Here is a 20,263-nt window from a genome sequence, read left to right as displayed (position 1 = left end):
TGTTAATTAATCTTTTTTTTTTTTTTCTTTAAAAGAAAAGAAAGAGAGATGTTTAGCATGTATAACTACCATAACATATTTGTCTAAATATTTTATTTTTATTTTTATTTTTTTTTTCTCTTTTTTTATTTTGTTTTTTTTTAAAAAAAAAAAGAAAAAGAAAAATAGCAATTCTTTTTTATAAAGCAATTTTTTATATAGAATGCAATAGATCTAAATACATGTGTGATACATATCATTATAAATGACGGGTATTAAGAAGAAAAAACTTAAGAGTAAATAGGTGTACAGGTTGATGAAGTTGGCGATGTTGAAGAATAAGCACACATCCAAATACGTGTTTTATAGATCTTGAATAATTCACGAACTAATTCACGAAAATCAATTCGTTCATCGGCTTTAAAATAAAATGTTAATTTGCGTCTATCCCTTTATAAATACATATATATACAAGCTAATTAGTAAAGCAATGATTACGTTGAAGGAAGTTAAAAAAAAAAAGTCATGTTACCATTGGTATTCTGCATCTACAACTTCCATGTTTAGATTCTTTTGTTTAATTTTCGCTTGACAGATGATTAAAGCCTTTTCTTCATCCTGACGCTTTAATTCATAAGTAGATAATTCAGCAGAATTAGCATGTCTAAAGATACGCTTCAGATTGTGAACATGATCCGGCAATGACTTTTGTGGCAAAATATGAATAATTCTACCAAGATCATAACCTCGATCTGCTTCTACAATGACCATGTCATTTAATTGGACTCGCATTAAAGTATCTTCAGGTTGAATATAAAAATAATCGAATTGATAGTTTGACTTGAATTGAATTTGATAAACTATTGATTTCTTATCTAATTGTTGAATAGAGATTCCCTTTCCAAGGTATTGGACATCGATAACAGCCGTTGTTGGACTGAAATATTCATCAATTTGTTGTTGCTGTTGCTGTAGTTGCTGAATTAATTGATTCACTTGCTGTGGTGGAGTGATAGGTCTAACAAGGGGTGGTTGAATGACAGCAATCGAATGTCGACGTTCTTCAAATGACCAAATAGAATTTTTCTCCATGAAACCTGTTGTAGACGGAGTTTTAAATGATGATTTATCAGTAGTAGTAGTAGTAGTAGAAGAAGAAGAATAGTCATTGTCTTTTTTGAATAGAAAATAATCATCCGCAGTATTAGCTGATATAGAGCGACTTCTCTTTGGAACATCGTTATTTTGCCAGGTAGAAGAAGTAGTTGTCCAAAGAGGGTGCCAACTATGATTGGTTGAAAAATAATTAGGTCGAGAAGAAAGAAGAGGAAGTTCTTTATGATGACAAGGTGGAGGTGAAAGGGGAGGCTGCTGCTGCTGCCAGGGAAACATTATCTTGTTTTCTTGGTTTTTAAAAAGGTCTATTGGCACTGAATTATTATTTTGTTTAAATACAGTATTTTTAATTTGGTCTTCTTTATTAAAGTAACAATCCATTGTTACTTTAAGAAAAATAATAGTAATAATAATATGTGTGTATGTGTGTATGTGTGTGTATGTGTGTGTATGTGTCGTATATATGTATATAAATGTATATTTATATATGTATATATATATGTGTGTGTGTGAGAAAAAAGAAAAAAAAGAAAGAAACTATAAACTACAAAAAACTAAATATTTATAACAAAAACAAAAAAATAAATAAAAAATAGTCTGACTTTTATGCAAAAAAATCACTCCAAATCCGGAAAGCACCGATATGAAGAAAACTTCACACACACAGAGAGAGTGAGAGTGAGAGTGAGAGTGAGAGTGAGTGAGTAAGTGAGTAAGTAAGGGAATGAGAGTGAGAGAGATCGAGTTACAATGCACATAGTATAATAAGCTCACATTATGCACTTTTATAGTATCAATGATGAGAATTTTGTGTGATACTTTTTTTATCAGTTGCAGTAGTACTAGTAAGTAATATCCTTCTATTTTTAGGAATAATTATAGAAACTCTTTTTCTAAAGTATTATTATTAGTTTAAATGAGACATTTATACAAATAATCATAATAAAATAAATAAATAAATAAATAAAAAGACGATTATTATTCATAGTCTATTTCAGGAACAGGAACAAGAGATAATTCTAAAATTATGCATCAATAATATGAATATGAATATTTCTTTTGTGGATCAAAGAAAATCATTTAAAATGAAGAAAGCCTATTTTACTAGAATTATATTTTATGCTTTGGCTTCTATTATGCATACCACTTGATCGTCCGTCCAATAATGACTTTTTAAAAAAGCCCTCTTTGTGTATGACAATAAGCATCTGTATGTTCTGTAGTTGTAAATAATAAAACCTTCCTATCTATAACTCTCTCTCTCTCTCTCTCTAATACACACACACACACCTTCATTTAGTTGAATAATAAAACAAACTTAAATAATAAAGAGACTTTTATTAAGGCTTGTAAATAAAAACAGTTTAGATATCCTTCTTGAGAGTACCCATGAATTGATGCTTCTCGGCAGCAGTTTGGAAACGACCATGACCAAACTTGGAAGAAGTATCGATGAACTTGAGGGAAACCTTTTCCAAAGCGGAACGCTTGGTGTGGACAGTGAGGGACTTACGAAGAGTGATAACACGCTTCTTGGAACCAGCACAACAACCCTTGATCATAACGAAATCTTCGTTAACGATACCGTAGTGAGGGAAACCACCCATAGGAGTAATAGGCTTTTCAGTCAAGTCGTAGTCAGTAGTACCAGACTTGGCATCAGCACCATGAGCAATACGGTAAATCTTCTTGTTGATTTCAGTACGGCGATGGTAACCACGTTGACCAGCACGAGCAACAGAGTACATGACTCTGCTAGGATGCCAGGCACCAATACAGGCAACCTTACGAAGACCACGGTGAGTCTTACGAGGCAACTTCTTGGTACCCCAACGGTGAGTGACACCTTCGAAACCATGACCCTTGGTGGTGGCGATGATATCAATCATTTCATCTTGTTCGAAGACAGAGCCAACAGTGACTTCCTTTTCAAAGTGTTCACGAGCCCATTCAACCTTATCGGCAATAGAACCACCGTTCAATTGAATTTCCATGATGTGAGCCTTGCGTTGGTGGAGCTTGGCCTTGGAGATTTGAGTGTGAGCAATGACACGGACAACGGAACAGTACTTCTTAATACGTTCGAGTTCACGAGCAATATCCTTAGCACCTTCAGCATACTTTTGAGCATACTTAGTGAAGGCCTTCTTCTTGGAACGGTACCAGTTCTTGTAGAAGCGACGCTTAGCTTCTTCAGAAAGGTGTTCAGCCCAGACAGTGGTCAAAGAACGGAGACCACGAGGAGTTTCGACGTAACCAACAACACCGACAACAACCATGGCGGGAGCTTCGATAACAGTAACGGCTTCGACGATTTCCTTCTTGTGCATCTCTATTAGTTATCAATATAAGTTAGATTCAATTCAACTAATACTACTTTCTTTTTTATAGAAAAAAAATGACTTACTGGAACCAGGACGTTCAAGATCACGGACAATATGGGTCATACCAGCCTTATAACCCATGAAGGCAGTTAAGTGGACGGGCTTGCTAGCATCATCCTTGGGGTAAGCCTTAACACGACCACGGTGAGATCTAGTTCTCTTACGGGGGCCGAAACCCAAGTGACCGTGACGGGGAGCTAATCAAAAAAAAAATATTTAATTAGATCATTGGAATCTCTTTAAAAAATAAATAAAGGCTTACCCTCAAACTTTCTATAGTTGGTAAATTAACAATGAAAATGAAAATAAAATGATTAGTTTATATTCGTATAGAAATAACAAATGAAAAAAAAAAAGAGAGAGCAAGAATCGTCAATCAAATTAACATTTGATGATCAATGATTCCAAAAATGATGTAGATTTAACATCTGTTCTTTTTTCTTTTTTTTTATATTGTTAAGTGATTGATAAATACCTGTGCGACTATATTATAAATAGATACGATTAGTATATAGATAGATGGATGGATGGATGAATAGATTCTTATATTTACCATGGCTGCTATATAGAGACAATAAAAGAGGAGGATTCCTTATTTTCTTTGATTCAACTCAAGTTTGTTTGCCCTCCCCGAGAAGCTGAATATACTATGCGCACATTTGATTGGATAAATATTTCTGAGATTCAAAGTTTATTGAAACTCTTTCTGCCTTTTTTTTTTCCCCCTTCCTAGTTATCACTTCGTTTATATCGCGACTCTCTTTTATATATATACACAATTATACTTATATAAACATACACCTATTTTCATATTTAAACATTACTAGTCATGGTAAGTATAATTAGCTTATTAAAGAATAATATATTATACTGTATACAGTTGAATGTTGTTGTTGTTGGTTTTTTTTTTTACCTACTTATAATATAAATGCATTGCATAATACATGTTAATGAGCCTTTTGGATTCATTTATGAAATATTTACGTAGATGTGCTTTATATTATTTAATAACAGCAAAAAAGGCAATATGAATTGTTATAATATTAGAGACGAATTAACCCTTTTATTTTATTTTTTTGTAGTCCACTTCTAACTCTCAAGGTATTAATACTCTTTTGGATGCTGAACGTGAAGCTGCCAAGATTGTTCAAAAAGCTAAACAATGTAAACATTTATATTTATATTAGATGAATGCCATTTCTAATGATAGTCTTTTAGACCGTGTACAACGCTTGAAGGATGCTCGTTCTGAAGCAGCTAAGGAAATCGAAGAACTTAAGGCTCAAAAGAATATTGAATATCAAAACTTTGTTGCACAGGTAAAATATATATATATAAATATATATTTTTTTTGGTTAACTTTTGATATAGCATTCTGGAGAATCGGATCAAAGTCTTAGTAAAGTTGATCAAGAAACTGAGGCTAAAATTCAGGAAATTCGTGAAGCTGCTGAAAAGAACAAGGAAATTGCTATTGAAAAAATTATGAAGGCTATTACTAACGTAGAAACTAAGGTTCATAAAAATTATCAAGTATAAATATCCCTTTGATTTTGTATATCCTACAATTTAGCTCTTATCAGCAAAAGATAAATAAATAAAAGAAGGCTATTTGTTAAAGTATTTTGTATGTACGCCTTAACCCTCGAAGCTACTATAGATAAAAAAAAACAGACTAGAAATGAACTAACTCTCGGAGAGGGGGAGGGGATTTAATAACTAAGTTTAAATAAATTATGCTACTTGTTTATAATAGGATTTTCTATGTCTACTTATTAAATAATTTAACAGATACTGAGTAATTAATAAAACATGATAGAGCAAAAAATAAATAAATAAATAAACAAGTATAATAACACTCTAATCTAACTTGAACTAGTACATACTCTATGTATATACCTTTTTTTTCGTTTTACTGGCAATGAAGTATAATATCTGATTTATTAAAAAAATATATATTTATATATTCTTAAGAAAAGAAAAAGGAAAAAGGAGGACAGCATAGTGCTCATAGGTTTAAAGCTATGTACACGATAAATACCAATATTGAAATAAAATTAGGTAAATTATTATCGAGTAAAGTAACAGGAGTAAGAAATCATTTGGATAGAGCATTTTTATCCGCAGAATTTTGCTATCTTTCTTTCTCCCTCTTCCTCTCCCTCTCGCTCTAACCCTCTCCTTCAAGAAGATTGATGTGCTTAAAAATCTGTATAATACAACACTCTTTTAAATCAATTGTATAATAAAAAGCTGGGAAACAGAGAAACAATAGGAAAACAAATTTAATACATATGTTCAAATCATTAAACACACACACACACATACATACATACATACACACTAAAGGACAATTTATTAAAAAGAATGCCTGAGCAAGCTGAATGGCGATTTCATTATTGAATATGCCATTTCTGAAAGAGTTATGTCAAATACATGTGTAGATGAAAGACTATCGCGTTTCCTAATACAGAACAATTCACACTTTCCTTTTCTTCATTATAGAAGCTATGTTGAAGGGATAACAATTTATTTGTTTTTAAGAGCGAAAAAAAAAAGAAACAAAGAAAGATCATGAGCATGTATATTCTGGACCGTTTAAACAGACAGGAAAGACGAATGATCATGATGATTTCATAATCCCAAGTAGAGAAATATTGCCATCATACATTAATTTTGAATATACTATTATACCATCATCGTCATGGCGTATCTAAAATCATAAATAAGTTTAGCACTCACAATGATCAATCAAACCTTAACCTTATTAGAATGTAATAGAGGAGAGCTTTTACCACTTAGTCACTCTAAAGCACATGCATTTAAGATATACATCATACAATATTACTTTTTTTTTTTTTTGCGAAAAAAAAAGGGGAGGAGAGTTTCCCTTTAACTATTCAAAGTAATGGGCGTGCAAGTAAACTGTTACTTTTGTGAATTAAAAGTTTGAAAATGATACATCAGAATGTTTTATATCTTAATTGTTATCATTACATAATATGTCTAATCTCTAATAGCCAACAAATATATCAACTTTTTTTTTTCCTTTCACCTATGTAATGTCTTGTAAGCAATTTGAGATTTTTAAGCTTATTTATTTATTTATTTTTTTTAAAAAAAAATGGGGCAGTAATTTTATACATATCATAAATGGGGAAATTACAAGGACTAAAAAAAAAAAAAAAAAAAAAAAAAAAAAAAAAAAAAATAGATAAAGTTGGGTTCATACAAAATATTGTGTGTGTCATAAAGGGGTGGGGAGGAAGTCATTGTTGAATTATATATACATATATTGGCCAGTATATACTTTGTAGAATAAAAAAGAGAAAAAAAAAAGTTCTATATATGAAAAAAAGCTTGAATAATAAGGAGAGTATAATAAAACACAAACTTGTGAAGTAAAAGCAAAAACCAAAAAAAAAGGAAAGATAATAATAAGGAAAGATTCTCAAAGGGAAGTTTTCATTGGAGATTCAAAGCAAACCATAATTTTTCTTTCTTGTAATGATCCAGGTCCTCTCAAGAGGTTGCGAATGAATATACCAGTTATGATGCTTAAGAAATGACACCATTCTAAACCAGTACATGTCATGTTATAAAATAAATTGTAGTAGAATCGACACCAGAATCCAGGATTTAAAAGTGGTAAAAGATGGTTAAGAATAGTCAAAGGATTAAATCCTTTAAATGATGTATGAGCCCGGTTGTGGTCTCTCTCACGAAGCTCAGTCATAAGAGCCTGAGAGAAGGGTTGATTACAATCCTGTAAATTATTAAGCAAGTGAAAACCATCGCTTATAATACTATCACTATAATGTGACCCTAAGCCGTCCAAGTAAGTGACTAGTTCATCAAGGGTATTTTGCTGAGGATACAAATTTGTATGTAAATATCGATATTCATGAAAAGATGAACTTGGTGATTTATTATGGAAAAAAGGTTGTTTTTGCTGCTGTTGTTGTTGTTGAGGTATTATTTCTTTTGGTTCGTAATGATCATTTGTGAGAATCTTTGGTCTAAAAGTCAAATTCATTTCATTTTCATCATTTCTTAAAGTCTTATGAGATATGTTCAATGGTGTAGGATACTCTTGTCGTCGTTGTTTTAGATGATTCTCAAAGAAAAAACTAGTATTCATATGAGGAGGGGGCGTGACAGGCGATAAGGGATGGCGTCTAACATGATCATAAAAGTCATCCTCTTTGCTAGTATATTTTGTATTGATGTTTAGACTCGTTATTGATGTAGTTGCATCTGATGGACGATGCATGTCTGGGTTAGAAAGACTTGGGATAGAAGGAATAGATGACATATCATCATCATCGTCAATAATAGATCTATTGTCATAAGGATGACAATTAGCTTCAAAAGTATTGGTTGATACTGCTTTTAGTTGTTCTTCGTATAATTGTCGCTGTATTTTAAGCTCTAAATGTTTTTGATAACGATTTTGATTACGATGTCTCCAACGAACTTCAGAGGTTTCATTACTGGTGTTAGATATTGAATATAAAAGGTCTGGTGTCTGCTTTTCAGTATCAGTATGATAGATACTGCCACAGAAACTACCAGCTTTAAAGCTTCGATTGCCAGCTAGATCATAGAAAGGGTCATCTACATAAAGTGGCTCGTCAAAAGACAAATTATTCTTTTTAGCTTCAAGCTGGACTTGATTTCTATCGACAGAATCACTACGTGTCATATCAGTCGAAACACTTTCACATACACTCGAAGCTCTTGACGCCCTTCCGATAATAGATGATACAAGGGAAAGCGAAGGTAAAGATAGAACTGAAAAAGGAGATAGGGTAGGAGAGAAAAAGGGTGAGGGGAATGATGATTTGAGGTCTTGTTCTGTAGCACTATTATTCATTCCTATAGTGCTATATTTATTCAACTCTTGATCTACATTATTCTGTACGATGATAGTATTAGATTTATCCAAATTTTCAATTTCTTCTTTCATATGATCATTCTCATCTTTACTAAAATTATCGAATTGAATATGAACAAGAGATAATCGATGATCTTCTAGTCTTTTTTCTAGTCTATCCATACATCTACCAATACGACAATTGTTTTCATAAGATTGTAGATAATGATCTGGCTCTGTAGACAGAAGAAAGTCCTCATCGATGCTAGTGTTATCATCAATACTTAAATTAGCAATCGTATTTCTAGTTGCTGTTGCATCCAAATGTAATACTTGTAAATGAGTTTGTAATTGAACAACTTGATTCATTAAATTTTCAAGATTTTGTTCAAGTTGACGACGTCTGAAACGATTTGTGGCGCGTTGAATCAAATCCTTTCGAATTAAATCAATTCTTTCATCGTTTATTTGATCTTGTTTACTAGAAGCTTGATTCTTTATTTCAGATTTACACCAAGATGAGCGCTTTTTCTCACTTTTATTTGATTCAAATTGATCATTGCTAGTCATTCCAAATTGATTCTCAGTTGTTGAATATTTTTTAGTTAGAATTATAGATTTCATAGGTCTTTTTTCAGCCAACATTCTAAAAAAGAAAAGAGAAAGAGTGTATAGTCTGTAAGAGCGAGATGATTGTTCCTTTATAAGGATTGAAAAGAAAAGAAAAATAAAAGTTGAATTTGATTATTCTATATAGTAAAATAAAAGTAAGTATTAGTAGAATTACTTTAATATGATTCCGAAAATAAAATATTGTAGAATGAAGAAAACAAAAGACAAAAAGGCAATATTATGTACTTTACAAGTTTATGTATCCGTATGTCTGTATCAATAATCAAAGTATAAAGTATATAAATAAAGATATAGCAAAAAAAAAAGGAAGAAAAAAAAGGAAGAAAAAAAAAGAAAAAGAAAAGAAAAAGGAATGGGATTTGATACTAGATTTCAACCAGCCAAAAAAGAAAAAAAAAAAGGTATGTGTATAAATAAGTATATGTATTATATATAAATAATTATACATGTATATATTAGAAAACCCCTTACATTTTCAACATAACAAAACAAAATATATGATTTAGAGATCAATCATATTTACATACAGATACACAAGTATAGATCTATGTATACATAATATATTCTTCATGTCTGTTTCTCTTGCATTCTTTACCCCTTTATCCCCAACCAAAAAAATAATAATAATAATAATTTATATTATATGCATGTGTCTATTAAAACTGATCATTCTAAATCACATACCTATTCTATATGATGCTATATTTATGTATGTATACTTATTTTAAAGAGTTTTGTTATAAAAAGTAGGTAATATATTAATATAGAGAAACGAATAGGAAAGAAAGGAAATAATATATATGAATACATACAAATACATTTATATACAAATATGTATATTGTTACCCTCCTTATTTAATATAACTTGTCTTCAATTGGACCAAAGTCAGGATGCATATAAAAGTACGTAGTATTATATTATTTTCTTTTTTGTTTATTTGTTTTTGTTGTATTGTATGTGTAAATGGAAGAAGGAAAAGAAGACGACTAAAAAGAAAAAATAAGGTTTGTAAAATAGATTACATACACACACACATTAACTTCTTTACTCAATTCCACTTTTACATAATGTAATAAAGACATTTCATTATGATAGCAAAGATGATAAGTAACCTATCAAACATATACAACATAAAACTCTTTTTTTTTAAAAAAAAAAATAAATAAAATCACAAGATTATGAATTGTAAATACTAATAATTTTCACGTTTTTTATATATGTATACACATATTATCTTACGATGTATAAAAAAAAAAAAAAAAAAAAAAAAAAAAAAAAAAAAGACAAAGTTTAAAGACAAATCCCCAATTATTGAAGAAAAAAATAAGATAGTTATCGCTATAATAGATTTATTTAAACATGTGTATATTCTCTATACAGGATCTAATCTTATAAAATGTATTTTTATGTATATTTCATCATTTACTACTCTGCATTTTATTGTTTTACCCCACCTTTTTTTTATTATTATTATTATTCATATAAAGATGCATATTCTTTTGATTCTCCTGCTTTTTTAAAATATATCCTTACATTTTTTACTTTTATAGTATTATTTATCTTGGTGAATAATTCTTTTTCTTCCATATTTATCCTATTTTGACAACGATATACATACAGTGTATAACGTAGTACTTTTTTTTTTTTTTTTTGGTAAGAGGGGGAGTAAGAGGGGAAGAGAGAGAAAGAGAGAGAAAGAGAGAGAGTACAAGTATATAAAGCACAGACAAAACAAGTACTAAAAAATGATTATCAAAAGCCTCTTTTTTATTATTGTAATTCAGATAATGTGATGAGATATGTATTTATTTATATACACGTGTGTATGTTAATAATACTATTTTATCTTTATTCAGATATATTTTTAGACTTTTTGAAGCTTATTCCTAAAATTATATTCATATATTTAGTCAGAATTACCTAATAATAAATACTTGTTAAAGAAAAAAAAACCTTACATAGCATTTAATTGTTCTCTATAATGTTGATGAATAACATTACGTTTTAATTTTTGTGCAGCTGTCAAAAGGCCCTAGATAAAATAAGCTAAATAAATATACATATATACATGTATGTATGTCTATCATATAATAATATGTATGTAAATCGACATATAGACAGACAGACAGACTTACATTCTCAGGTGACCATTCTTCATGAGTTAAATAAACATCATATATCGTTTCAGCAGGCCCAAGTCCTGATTTCTTTGCTTGCTGTTGAAGTTCTAATAAAAATGCCTCTTTCACTCCTTGATCTTGACATAATTCTTTAAATGATTTATTATTATTATTATTGTCATCATAGATTCGAGCATTCAATTGTTTAAGATGGGCTTGAATTGGCATGGCAATTGCAATGGGTCGAGGACTGAATGAATCAGCATAGAGACAAATAGTGTTGACGCCCATCGTCGATTTATAAATTGATTCTAACTTTTCAAGCGCAATATATTCTCCATGACTCAATTTCACAAGATTTTTGATACGATCAATAATAGTCAAGGTACCATCAGGATTCCATTCTCCTATATCACCTGTCTTAAGCCAGCCATCTTCTGTAAATGTTTCCTTTGTCAGCTTATCTTGTTTAAAGTACCCCTGAGCAATTGAAGAACCACGTACCCATATTTCACCTTGAGATTTATCAGGATTAGTTGTTACGTAATTAGCATCAGGAACATCCACTAGCTTGATCTCACAACAAGGAACAGGCCCACCTACTGCACCATATTTAAAATTATCAGGTGTCATTATACAGCACATTCCCACTATATATATAAATTATAAATTATTTTGCATTTATAGTTTTTTTTTTTTTTTTTTTTTGGAATACATATTATAGTATATATATATATATATATATACATATTCTTCTTTAACATTACCTGACTCAGTCATACCAAATCCATTAAGGATGGGACCCAAAGTAATAGAAAGAAAGCGTTGCGTTTCTAATGAAACAGGAGCACCTCCGGCTAAACCGTAACGAAGACGACCACCCACTTGTTCTTTAATCTTATTAAAGATGAGTGAATCTAAAAATCCTGTAGAAAGACCTCTTTCCATAAGCCAAGATTTAGTAGTAAAAGCACGATGGAAAATGGCTTGACTAGTAGGACTCATTTTGGCTACATTGTTCAAGACACCTTTACGAATCGATTCCCATACAGCTGGAACACCTGTCAGTATAGAGGGCTTAAATTCTTTTATATCTCCCTGACAATGACGTACTGAAATATCTGTCAATGTACGAGGAGAGCCATAACCTAATGTGACGCCCCAAAATAAACAAAGATTTTCTACTAAAAATTCAAGAACGTGGGCTAATGGAAGATAAGCCATCATAGTATCTTCACCACCTATAATACAATGTCCCAGTAAAGTATCTACTCCTGCAACTAGATAGTAGAAACATATTTTTTAAAAAAAAAAGAAGAAGAAGGAATAGTTAAGCTTTTTTAATCTATATTTCTTCTAGAATAAATTCTTTACTTGCACCAACAATATTTGAATGATTCAAGATAACACCCTTAGGAACCCCTGTACTGCCAGAGGTATACATAATACAGCATAAATCATCACGTCCAGGTTTAGTTGCCCTTTTAGGGTTTTCGTGACCTACTTTCTTAAGCTGATCCAAAGTGATCACACGATCCTCCTGCCCAATGATATCATGAATGGAAGCAAGATCCTCTTCTTTCGCTTCACCTGTGTAAATAATAAGAAGTAAAGATTTATGAAGACATTTAGATAAAATGCTAGCTACTGTCTTCAAGAGCTCAGCAGTTGTAAACACAGCATCTACTTGTGCTTCATTCATTGAATGAAGTAAACCATCTGCACCTAATGTTTCATAAGCCGTTACAACTGCCATATTTTGTGTAAAAGCGCCATGTGCAACAGACATCCAATCCATACTATATATATTTTTTTTTTTACACATTTTATGAATACTACACAGACTGCTATAATTTGTATCATCTATTTTTACCTTGTTGGAGAAAATATTTCTATCCTGGATTTTGAACTTTTTAAACCATAATAAATCAAGCCAGAACCAATGTCATGAACGATTTTCGATAATTCAGCATAAGTGACATAATGATACGGAGAGAGTTGAAAATACTTCCATTCCTTTTTTTGTTTTACTTCAATGCCACTATCATCTATCATCTTTGTTACTTGTTTTTCTTCTGTTATAGTTTGTATTAGCTTGCGATATCCTAATGCATTTTGCTCACTACGTTTTTTAACAGAGTATTGTAACACATCATAAACTGTATGAACTCCCTGAGCAGGCGTGTCTACTAAATCTTCCAAACTCAAAACTGAGCGTCTTACTTCACCTTCACCTTGTTTTGCTGGATAGACACTTTCAGAAACTGTAATAGGAGACATATTTTTACAATAATAATAGTAATAAAGAAGAAGAAAAAGAACACAAATATAGAAGAAAATAAAGCTGTAACTGAAGTTTTTTTTTTTTTTTTTTTTTTTTTTTTTTTTTTTTTTTTTGTGTTCCATATTTGTTGTTTGTTTATCTTTCACATGATTATGAGTAAAAATAAATTATGTAATAAAAAAAAATCTACATCATTTATTCAAGTCTAATATTTTCTTTTTTACATTACAAAAAGGAATCTTAAATCCTCTACCGTTAATTTATCAAGAGCCTTTGAATCTTTACCTATAAAAAAAAAAATGAAAATAATAAGAATTTCTGTGTAAACATTAAATTTTCATTCTATACACTTACCAACAGTGCTATCAACTAAAGCTTGTTTCTTTTCTTGTAATTGAACAATACGACTTTCAATACTATTTTCAATGATTAATCTTGTAATTCGAATGGGTCTATGTTGACCAAGTCTATGAATACGATCCATGGCCTAAAATAAGATAAGGTTAATAAAATTAATCTCCCCCTTTTTTTTTTAAAAAAAAAAAAAATTACTTGTACTAAAAAGGAAAAAAAAAGGTTAGTTAATGTGATAACAAAAGCTAGTTTTTTAATACTTCTAAACTTACATTCAGCAGCCTTTTTTTTTTAAAAAAAAATATTAGAGAGAAAGAGAAATCCCAATTAGTTTATATGATTATATGTCTTTAAAATAAACTCTATTTTAACTTACAGGATTCCACCAAGGATCACTATGTTTATGCTTTGTTAATTCAAATTGTATAACAATTATTATATTTATTTAAACTTACCAAATAAATACACGACTAGCTTCGGTTAAATTTAAAGCAACACCACCTGCTTTAAGACTAATAAGAAAGACGGTAACAGTTGGCTTTGTCATAAATCTATCCATTATAATAATATGAATAAGATATACAAAAGTAATATTAGTTAGATTTATACTACCGTTGAATAGCAGCATCTCTTTGATCAGGAGTCATTGTGCCATCTAATCGAATACATTCAAAACCTGCACGAGACAGTCTCCAATATACAAGATCCAAGAAATTAACAAATTGAGAGAATACGATACTAAATAAATAGATATTATTTTTAATATATATTATTTTTTTTTATCCTTTCTCGCTTTACCTTTTGATTGTCTTATCTTCACGTCTCAAATTAGAAAGTTCCTCAAAGAGAGCTTCAATCTTTGTAGAACTTCTCCATTTATCCATATTAATACGATTAACAATACTTGATTTAGAGTAGTTGGCATTTTCACCCATATTATCACCTTCAATCTCGATAGTAGGTTGAGAGAGATCAACATAAAAATCAGCAAAACAAGAAGGACAACGTGGTCGTTCACTTGTTTCATGGTCATCAAAACTATTTAAATACTGAATACAGCATTCTCTACAAAAGACATGTTTACAATTTGCTCTAACTGCATCCTCTGGAGGATCGCTACATAGCATACACACTAATTGCTTATTATCTGATGATTTCTTTGTGACAAGATCAGGATGATCCGCTTAAAGAAGAGGAAATGTTAATATATATATATTACAATTCGTATATCTCTTGTATATAAATCCTTACCACATTGACGCATTTTCATTAATAATTCAAAAATATTAGCATAATTGTTCAATACAGTGCCTTGTTCTACATAAGTGGTGAAAGTACGAGCTACATCAGAATATAAAGAAGTATACACATCTTCTTCTTCTTCACTAAAGAGATCACGTCGAATGATAACAGATCGAGGTGGTAAGCCAAGATCATCAGCACACTCTATTTTTGTTCTTCTTAACATAATCCTATCTAATAATAAATTTAACTTTTTAAGCGCTATACGACCATCGCCTAAATATCCTTGACTTTGAATTGGTTTAAGTACTTCATTATTCCACCAACAAACATGATTCATAGGAGTATGGCCACATGAATCACAAGTTCGTTTATTAGAGAATTTCCAATTCAGTTCTTTACAAGGACATTGCTTACAATAATAATAAGCAAATGGATCTAAATAAACAAATATGTTAACAAAAAAAAATTTTTTTTTTTCATTTTAAATAGTTTACCTGCTTGCATAAAACGAATCAAAGAATACAATTCGCCTACACGGTTCTGAAGAGGTGTACCTGTTAAAGACCATTTATATCTACTATTAATGTGGAACTATACAATATATTTAAGGGAAATATAAGTTCTTTAGCTAAATTTACACATTTACATTTGTATCTATATACTTTACCACTGATCTAGCAGTATTACATGATCTATCTTTAATATTATGTGCCTAAAAAAATAAAATAATAAGTAATGCATTCAAATTATTCATTTACTCTTAATGTTACCTCATCTAAAATGACACGATGCCAATTAATTCTATGTAATACAGACTTTTCTTTAAAAATACTATTTGATCCTTTTCTGGTAACACCATATTCTTGACGTCTAAAAGATGTTTCCATAATAGAATCTACATATTGTAGTGTTAGCTTCGTTCTAAAATTATATATTATTGAAATGTATATACATACAAGTAGATAATATCACATCGAATTGTTTGAGGAACTCAGGATCCTTTGGTCTATTAGCACCATGATAGACAAAGACAGAAAGAGCATTATTAGTATGCTTTTCAATTTCATTTTTCCATTGAAGAACAGCAACCTATGTAATATGTAAATATATAGATTCAACGTGTACTATATATGTATGTATGTATGTATGTATATATATATATATGTGTGTGTGTGTGTTTACTTACAGTAGGAGCAATAACCAAATTAGGTTTCTTTTTATCAGTTAGTAGTAAGGCTATTGTTTGAATTGTTTTACCCATGCCCATTTCATCAGCTAATATACCACCATTAAACTATAAATACAAAAGTCAATAAAAAGAACAAGAAATGCTAATAAACATTATATGTACAGTTTCCATCTTTTCTTGTCTACGCATCCAACCAACGCCATATTTTTGAAAAGGTAAAAGTTGTAAAGTTAACTCAGAAGGCTGTTCAATAGGAACTACTTTTTCAGCTTTAATTTGTTCAAGATCATCCCAAATAGTTTCTAATTCTTTATGCTGCTTTATAACTTTTGCTTGTGTTTTCATGTACTACAAATATTTCTAAATATAACATAAAGTATATGTAATTATTTTATTTACTTACATGAGGAATTCTTCTATTTCTTCTTCTATTATGTCTTACTACTCTTTCTTCTTGTTCACTCTCTGATTCAGAAGCTTGGCTATTCGTATCATTCTCTTGTTCTAGCTCAAACTCTGCTTCTGTTTCTGTTTCTGCTTCTGCTTCTTCTTCTTGCTGCGAATCAGAATCAAGCTCCGCCAATGGTGTAGGAAGAGAAGAAAGTGCTGCTGCGGAATTCAATTCTTCAGAATCAGACGACAATGACGATAGTAGTACTTGTTCTTCATCATTATTTAATGTTGAAGACGAGTTACTTGACTGAATATCAGACTTGTTATTAGTAATAGGATCATTGATAATATCAGTATGATCGGAACTATTCTCTTCTTCGTCGTATCTTATGCTACTACTGCGCAAAGTTCTTTTTTGTGTACTAACAGAAGTCTTGTATCTTACTGCCTGTTTCCCCTTTGCTCTTGAAGAAAGACGAAGAGGAATGATGGGTGTTGGAATTGGATCCTGAAAATCATCGTCTTCTGGTGTTGAAGGTACATTATTAGAATCAGATTCAGACCTGTCTAGTTCCATGTCTTGACTAATTATATTCATTTTGCTTTCTTCAGCATTAGTAGATGCACCTTCTTCATCAATCTTGGCTCTCTTTAAAAGCCTTTTAGAAGTACGACGAGTTGTTACCATTGATATGTATATAAATAAATTAAAAGAGTAGTAAAGGAAGAGAATAATACAAGGCTGTTGTCAAATTAAAAAAAAACAAAAAAAAAAGTCAAATTAAAATTGACGTTCCTATTATTCACTGTCAAAAAAAAAAAAGGTTTTAACCTAATTCGGCATATTTTTTTTTTTTTTATTATTATTATTATTTAACCAATAAATAAAAAAAAAAAAAAAAAAAAAAAAAAAAATAGTAAACAGGATATTCAACAAGTTTCATCCATCATCTTGCTTGTTTTGAATGTTGCCTTGCAATAAGCCATTTTCCACCTAATTCAGTTAATAAATGACAATTTCGTCTTTCGTCCGCATTCCAATAAAGACCAGCAGATATTGTTTCTTGACTTTCTTCTTCCTTCAAGATGTCTTCACCTATAAGGCCTGTATTGCCTTCATACTCTATCTCATTCACAACTTTACGTATAATCCTTCTTGAATTATCATCAATTTCTATACCATTTAATGTCATTTCTTCTACTAAATCTAACATGCCATAGATATCACGCCACGTATTCCAACGTAATGATAGAATTGCATTGTAGACAGGCGTTGTACATCCAAAAATGTAACTCACTAAACTCTTATTTTTAGCTTCCTCGAATATAGTTAAAGCTAGATAAGGATCATTCCTTGATGATATAGCATGTTCAATAGCCTTAACAAGTAAATTAGGATAATATAAAGGATATCGTTTAGTTACTTCATCCGTATCATCAGATAAATTAATTTCCTTCCGGACACATTCTAATAATTCGCTCGATGTTTTAGTCTCTGTAATGGCTTGAATAGTTTGCATCTCCTTTTCCTTTAATTTAATACGTTCATCATCTGATAAGTTTTTGAATGCTGTATTTCTCACTGAATCATTTCCATAACTAAATTGTTTATCTTCCTGATGAAGGAAATTAAGGATAGGTGAAGAGCCCAAACTTGATTCGTTATTGTTATTATAGGGTGATTGTTTTGAATCAGGACCATAAATGGAATTCATAATACTACGGGGAAGAGTCGCCTTGGGTTTATAGATCTTGGTTTGATGAATTACCATATTGAGCAAAGCTTTCTCAGTTTGACTATTTCCCTTCTTCTTATATTCTGGTAATGGTATTGAGAGATGTCTAATCTTTGATTGAGTAGGAGGTTTAGATAGACGAGGAACAAATAGATTTTCTAATAATCTCTTGAAATCTTTTGTATGATTTTCTTTTGCTTTATTTGGCGCGTTTGCTTTAATCGTCGGATTTTCGGTTTGTTGGCCATCAATCTCGTAAAATCGTTGTTCCTCCTCTTCTTCTCTTTTTTCTTCTTGTGATGATAGTCCTGGCCTTTCTAAAACAGTATTATCAAGAGACTCTTTTTCTATCATTTCATCTATATGACTTGAATAATATCTCGTCATCGTAATAATGTTTTGTCTTTGTAAAGTTCGCTTGCAAACTAAGATCTTGACGTCAATTTCTAACATGTTATAAAAAATCATCTTTTTTTTTTCAATTACCATGATTGCTTAATAAATTAAATTTTGGTGTAAAAGGTATCATATTTTTCAGCTTGTTTTATTGGATAAAATAAATAGGGGTGTATGCAAAAGTGATTATATGACAATAATAATAATAATAATAAAAAAGGGGGAGGAGAGAACAAGCTTAAGTGGGATAGACCCTTCCTTCCCCCCTCCCCCCCCCTTGAGGTTTAACCTATAAGATAATTAGCAAATAAAAAGTCACAATTAAAGTTCCGTCTCAGCAGCTGTCTTAATAGCATTATAACGCATAGATTCAAAAGCAACTAGTAATTCAGATGCAGGAGGTCTATCTTGATAACGATAGCACAGGCCTTGTTCAAGCACAGGTATAAGGAATTTAAATTTTGGATTCAAGTATTCCCTCAAAATTTCTATTTTCTCTGCTTTTAAAATCTGTTTGTATAGTCGTGTGTATTGTCCAAAGTTTTTTTGTATTACTTGAAGTAAAACATGACAGGCCAAAAAGACATCGCATTCTTTCATATAGTTTCCTGCTTTAATGATTTTTATCTCTAATAGAGAGAATATATATATATTAAACCCAGTTATTGTTTGATTCGTCTCCCCCTTTTTTTTTCTTTTTCCTACCTGGACACTTTATTGAACTAGTATCGAAGGAATCCTTTTGTTTAGATAAGCTTTCAGGGTCTAATGAAACACAGGATTTAAATCCACCAAAATAGAGGCCTCCATCTGTATTTACATATAAAGAGTCCATTGTTATATCTACAAGTCCAATATTTTGACTATGTGCATCAGTTAATATTGAAAATAATGTGACAGCCATTTGGAGTACATATAAAGGTTCAAGCTCAAGTCCTAAATAGTGTAGTTAATTTCTTTCTTTTTTCTTTATGAAGCTTTCATGACACTACTTTTCTTTTTCCTTTCTCTCAAATAGTGCCTCAATGTGCCTAATTCATAATATGGCTTTATAAAAAACCAAGCAGGTAATTTCTTCTCAGCAATGGTATTATTTAAGAAATCAATATTAAGCTCAATAGGATCTGCCTTAAATTGACCTAAATAAGTAGCCATATTTCGACAAAGCCGTAATTTTTCTGACATATTCCATTCATGTTGATTTCTTTGTTCGTAGACTGTTTTATCCCCTGTCGTTGTAATGATACAAATACAGGTAATAGGTATAATTTTATAAGTGCCTTTGAAAGTTATTTCTCTTGTAGCCGTTAACACCTTGTCCTCAATGGGTTCAATATTTAATTTTATATCTTCTTTATGAATCTTCAAAGGATATACATTAGGTAAGCTATTTAATATTTTTTTAAAATTATCATCTTTTGCTTTCTCTTCTTGTTGTTGTATCTCAGTATTATTAGAGTCTTGGCTGACTTGAGTGGATATATCACTTGAATTGTCATCTATTTCAGGAACATCTTGGAAACAGTTGTTTATATGAAGATGCATTTTATTTTATTT

At 30.6% G+C, this 20,263-nt stretch overlaps 7 protein-coding genes across 7 annotated transcripts; 1 reads left to right on the top strand and 6 right to left on the bottom strand.

Moving 5' to 3' along the window:
* Positions 1-146: 146 nt before the first annotated feature.
* BX663DRAFT_495416 (PSP1 C-terminal conserved region-domain-containing protein) lies at positions 147-1,514 on the bottom strand. The gene is made up of 2 exons (XM_051525639.1): positions 512-1,514; positions 147-429 (listed from the first exon to the last, which is right to left on the bottom strand). Exons 1-2 carry the CDS (start codon positions 1,474-1,476, stop codon positions 270-272), a joined length of 1,125 nt encoding a protein of 374 aa, XP_051387269.1. The 5' UTR covers positions 1,477-1,514; the 3' UTR covers positions 147-269.
* A 620-nt stretch (positions 1,515-2,134) lies between these two features.
* BX663DRAFT_133740 (60S ribosomal protein L3) lies at positions 2,135-4,073 on the bottom strand. The gene is made up of 5 exons (XM_051521546.1): positions 4,033-4,073; positions 3,955-3,962; positions 3,742-3,752; positions 3,503-3,676; positions 2,135-3,427 (listed from the first exon to the last, which is right to left on the bottom strand). Exons 1-5 carry the CDS (start codon positions 4,033-4,035, stop codon positions 2,460-2,462), a joined length of 1,164 nt encoding a protein of 387 aa, XP_051387268.1. The 5' UTR covers positions 4,036-4,073; the 3' UTR covers positions 2,135-2,459.
* A 63-nt stretch (positions 4,074-4,136) lies between these two features.
* Positions 4,137-5,321, top strand: BX663DRAFT_495414 (G subunit of V-type ATPase). The gene is made up of 4 exons (XM_051525638.1): positions 4,137-4,311; positions 4,562-4,643; positions 4,698-4,798; positions 4,851-5,321. Exons 1-4 carry the CDS (start codon positions 4,309-4,311, stop codon positions 5,016-5,018), a joined length of 354 nt encoding a protein of 117 aa, XP_051387267.1. The 5' UTR covers positions 4,137-4,308; the 3' UTR covers positions 5,019-5,321.
* Positions 5,322-6,693: 1,372 nt separating this feature from the next.
* Positions 6,694-9,278, bottom strand: BX663DRAFT_495410 (uncharacterized protein). Its single transcript, XM_051525637.1, has 2 exons — positions 9,219-9,278; positions 6,694-9,104 (listed from the first exon to the last, which is right to left on the bottom strand). The coding sequence occupies exon 2, from the start codon at positions 8,998-9,000 to the stop codon at positions 6,931-6,933; it is 2,070 nt and encodes a 689-aa protein (XP_051387266.1). The 5' UTR covers positions 9,001-9,104; positions 9,219-9,278; the 3' UTR covers positions 6,694-6,930.
* A 1,376-nt stretch (positions 9,279-10,654) lies between these two features.
* BX663DRAFT_495407 (uncharacterized protein) lies at positions 10,655-13,453 on the bottom strand. Its single transcript, XM_051525636.1, has 6 exons — positions 12,983-13,453; positions 12,484-12,908; positions 11,877-12,389; positions 11,125-11,759; positions 10,948-11,021; positions 10,655-10,875 (listed from the first exon to the last, which is right to left on the bottom strand). Exons 1-6 carry the CDS (start codon positions 13,387-13,389, stop codon positions 10,854-10,856), a joined length of 2,076 nt encoding a protein of 691 aa, XP_051387265.1. The 5' UTR covers positions 13,390-13,453; the 3' UTR covers positions 10,655-10,853.
* Positions 13,454-13,613: 160 nt separating this feature from the next.
* Positions 13,614-16,526, bottom strand: BX663DRAFT_426860 (SNF2 family N-terminal domain-containing protein; the record flags this gene model as incomplete). The annotated part of the gene is made up of 13 exons (XM_051522576.1): positions 13,614-13,678; positions 13,748-13,880; positions 14,124-14,142; positions 14,203-14,298; positions 14,360-14,485; positions 14,546-14,930; positions 14,999-15,427; positions 15,487-15,583; positions 15,660-15,704; positions 15,763-15,887; positions 15,949-16,081; positions 16,179-16,286; positions 16,344-16,526. The coding sequence occupies 13 exons, from the start codon at positions 16,524-16,526 to the stop codon at positions 13,614-13,616; spliced, it is 1,944 nt and encodes a 647-aa protein (XP_051387264.1).
* A 995-nt stretch (positions 16,527-17,521) lies between these two features.
* On the bottom strand, positions 17,522-19,891 carry BX663DRAFT_426319 (uncharacterized protein; the record flags this gene model as incomplete). Its single annotated transcript, XM_051522535.1, has 5 exons — positions 17,522-18,126; positions 18,175-18,669; positions 19,069-19,335; positions 19,412-19,642; positions 19,699-19,891. The coding sequence occupies 5 exons, from the start codon at positions 19,889-19,891 to the stop codon at positions 17,522-17,524; spliced, it is 1,791 nt and encodes a 596-aa protein (XP_051387263.1).
* Positions 19,892-20,263: the final 372 nt, after the last annotated feature.

Source organism: Cokeromyces recurvatus, assembly GCF_025118155.1.
Source record: "Cokeromyces recurvatus strain NRRL 2243 chromosome Unknown BX663scaffold_2, whole genome shotgun sequence".
NCBI classification, from domain to species: domain Eukaryota; kingdom Fungi; phylum Mucoromycota; class Mucoromycetes; order Mucorales; family Mucoraceae; genus Cokeromyces; species Cokeromyces recurvatus.
This window is presented reverse-complemented; position numbering and strand designations above follow the sequence as displayed.

Coding starts and splice junctions, on each gene's coding strand:
- BX663DRAFT_495416 (XM_051525639.1), bottom strand. CDS start 1,476: ATGGATTGTTACTTTAATAAAGAAGACCAAATTAAAAATACTGTATTT. Junction 430..511: donor GTAGATGCAGAATACCAATG/GTAACATGACTT, acceptor GTATTTATAAAG/GGATAGACGCAAATTAACAT.
- BX663DRAFT_133740 (XM_051521546.1), bottom strand. Junction 3,428..3,502: donor TCTTGAACGTCCTGGTTCCA/GTAAGTCATTTT, acceptor GATAACTAATAG/AGATGCACAAGAAGGAAATC.
- BX663DRAFT_495414 (XM_051525638.1), top strand. Junction 4,644..4,697: donor TGTTCAAAAAGCTAAACAAT/GTAAACATTTAT, acceptor ATAGTCTTTTAG/ACCGTGTACAACGCTTGAAG. Junction 4,799..4,850: donor ATCAAAACTTTGTTGCACAG/GTAAAATATATA, acceptor CTTTTGATATAG/CATTCTGGAGAATCGGATCA.
- BX663DRAFT_495410 (XM_051525637.1), bottom strand. CDS start 9,000: ATGTTGGCTGAAAAAAGACCTATGAAATCTATAATTCTAACTAAAAAA.
- BX663DRAFT_495407 (XM_051525636.1), bottom strand. CDS start 13,389: ATGTCTCCTATTACAGTTTCTGAAAGTGTCTATCCAGCAAAACAAGGT. Junction 11,760..11,876: donor ATTTGGTATGACTGAGTCAG/GTAATGTTAAAG, acceptor TTATATATATAG/TGGGAATGTGCTGTATAATG. Junction 11,022..11,124: donor AAGAATGGTCACCTGAGAAT/GTAAGTCTGTCT, acceptor TATTTTATCTAG/GGCCTTTTGACAGCTGCACA.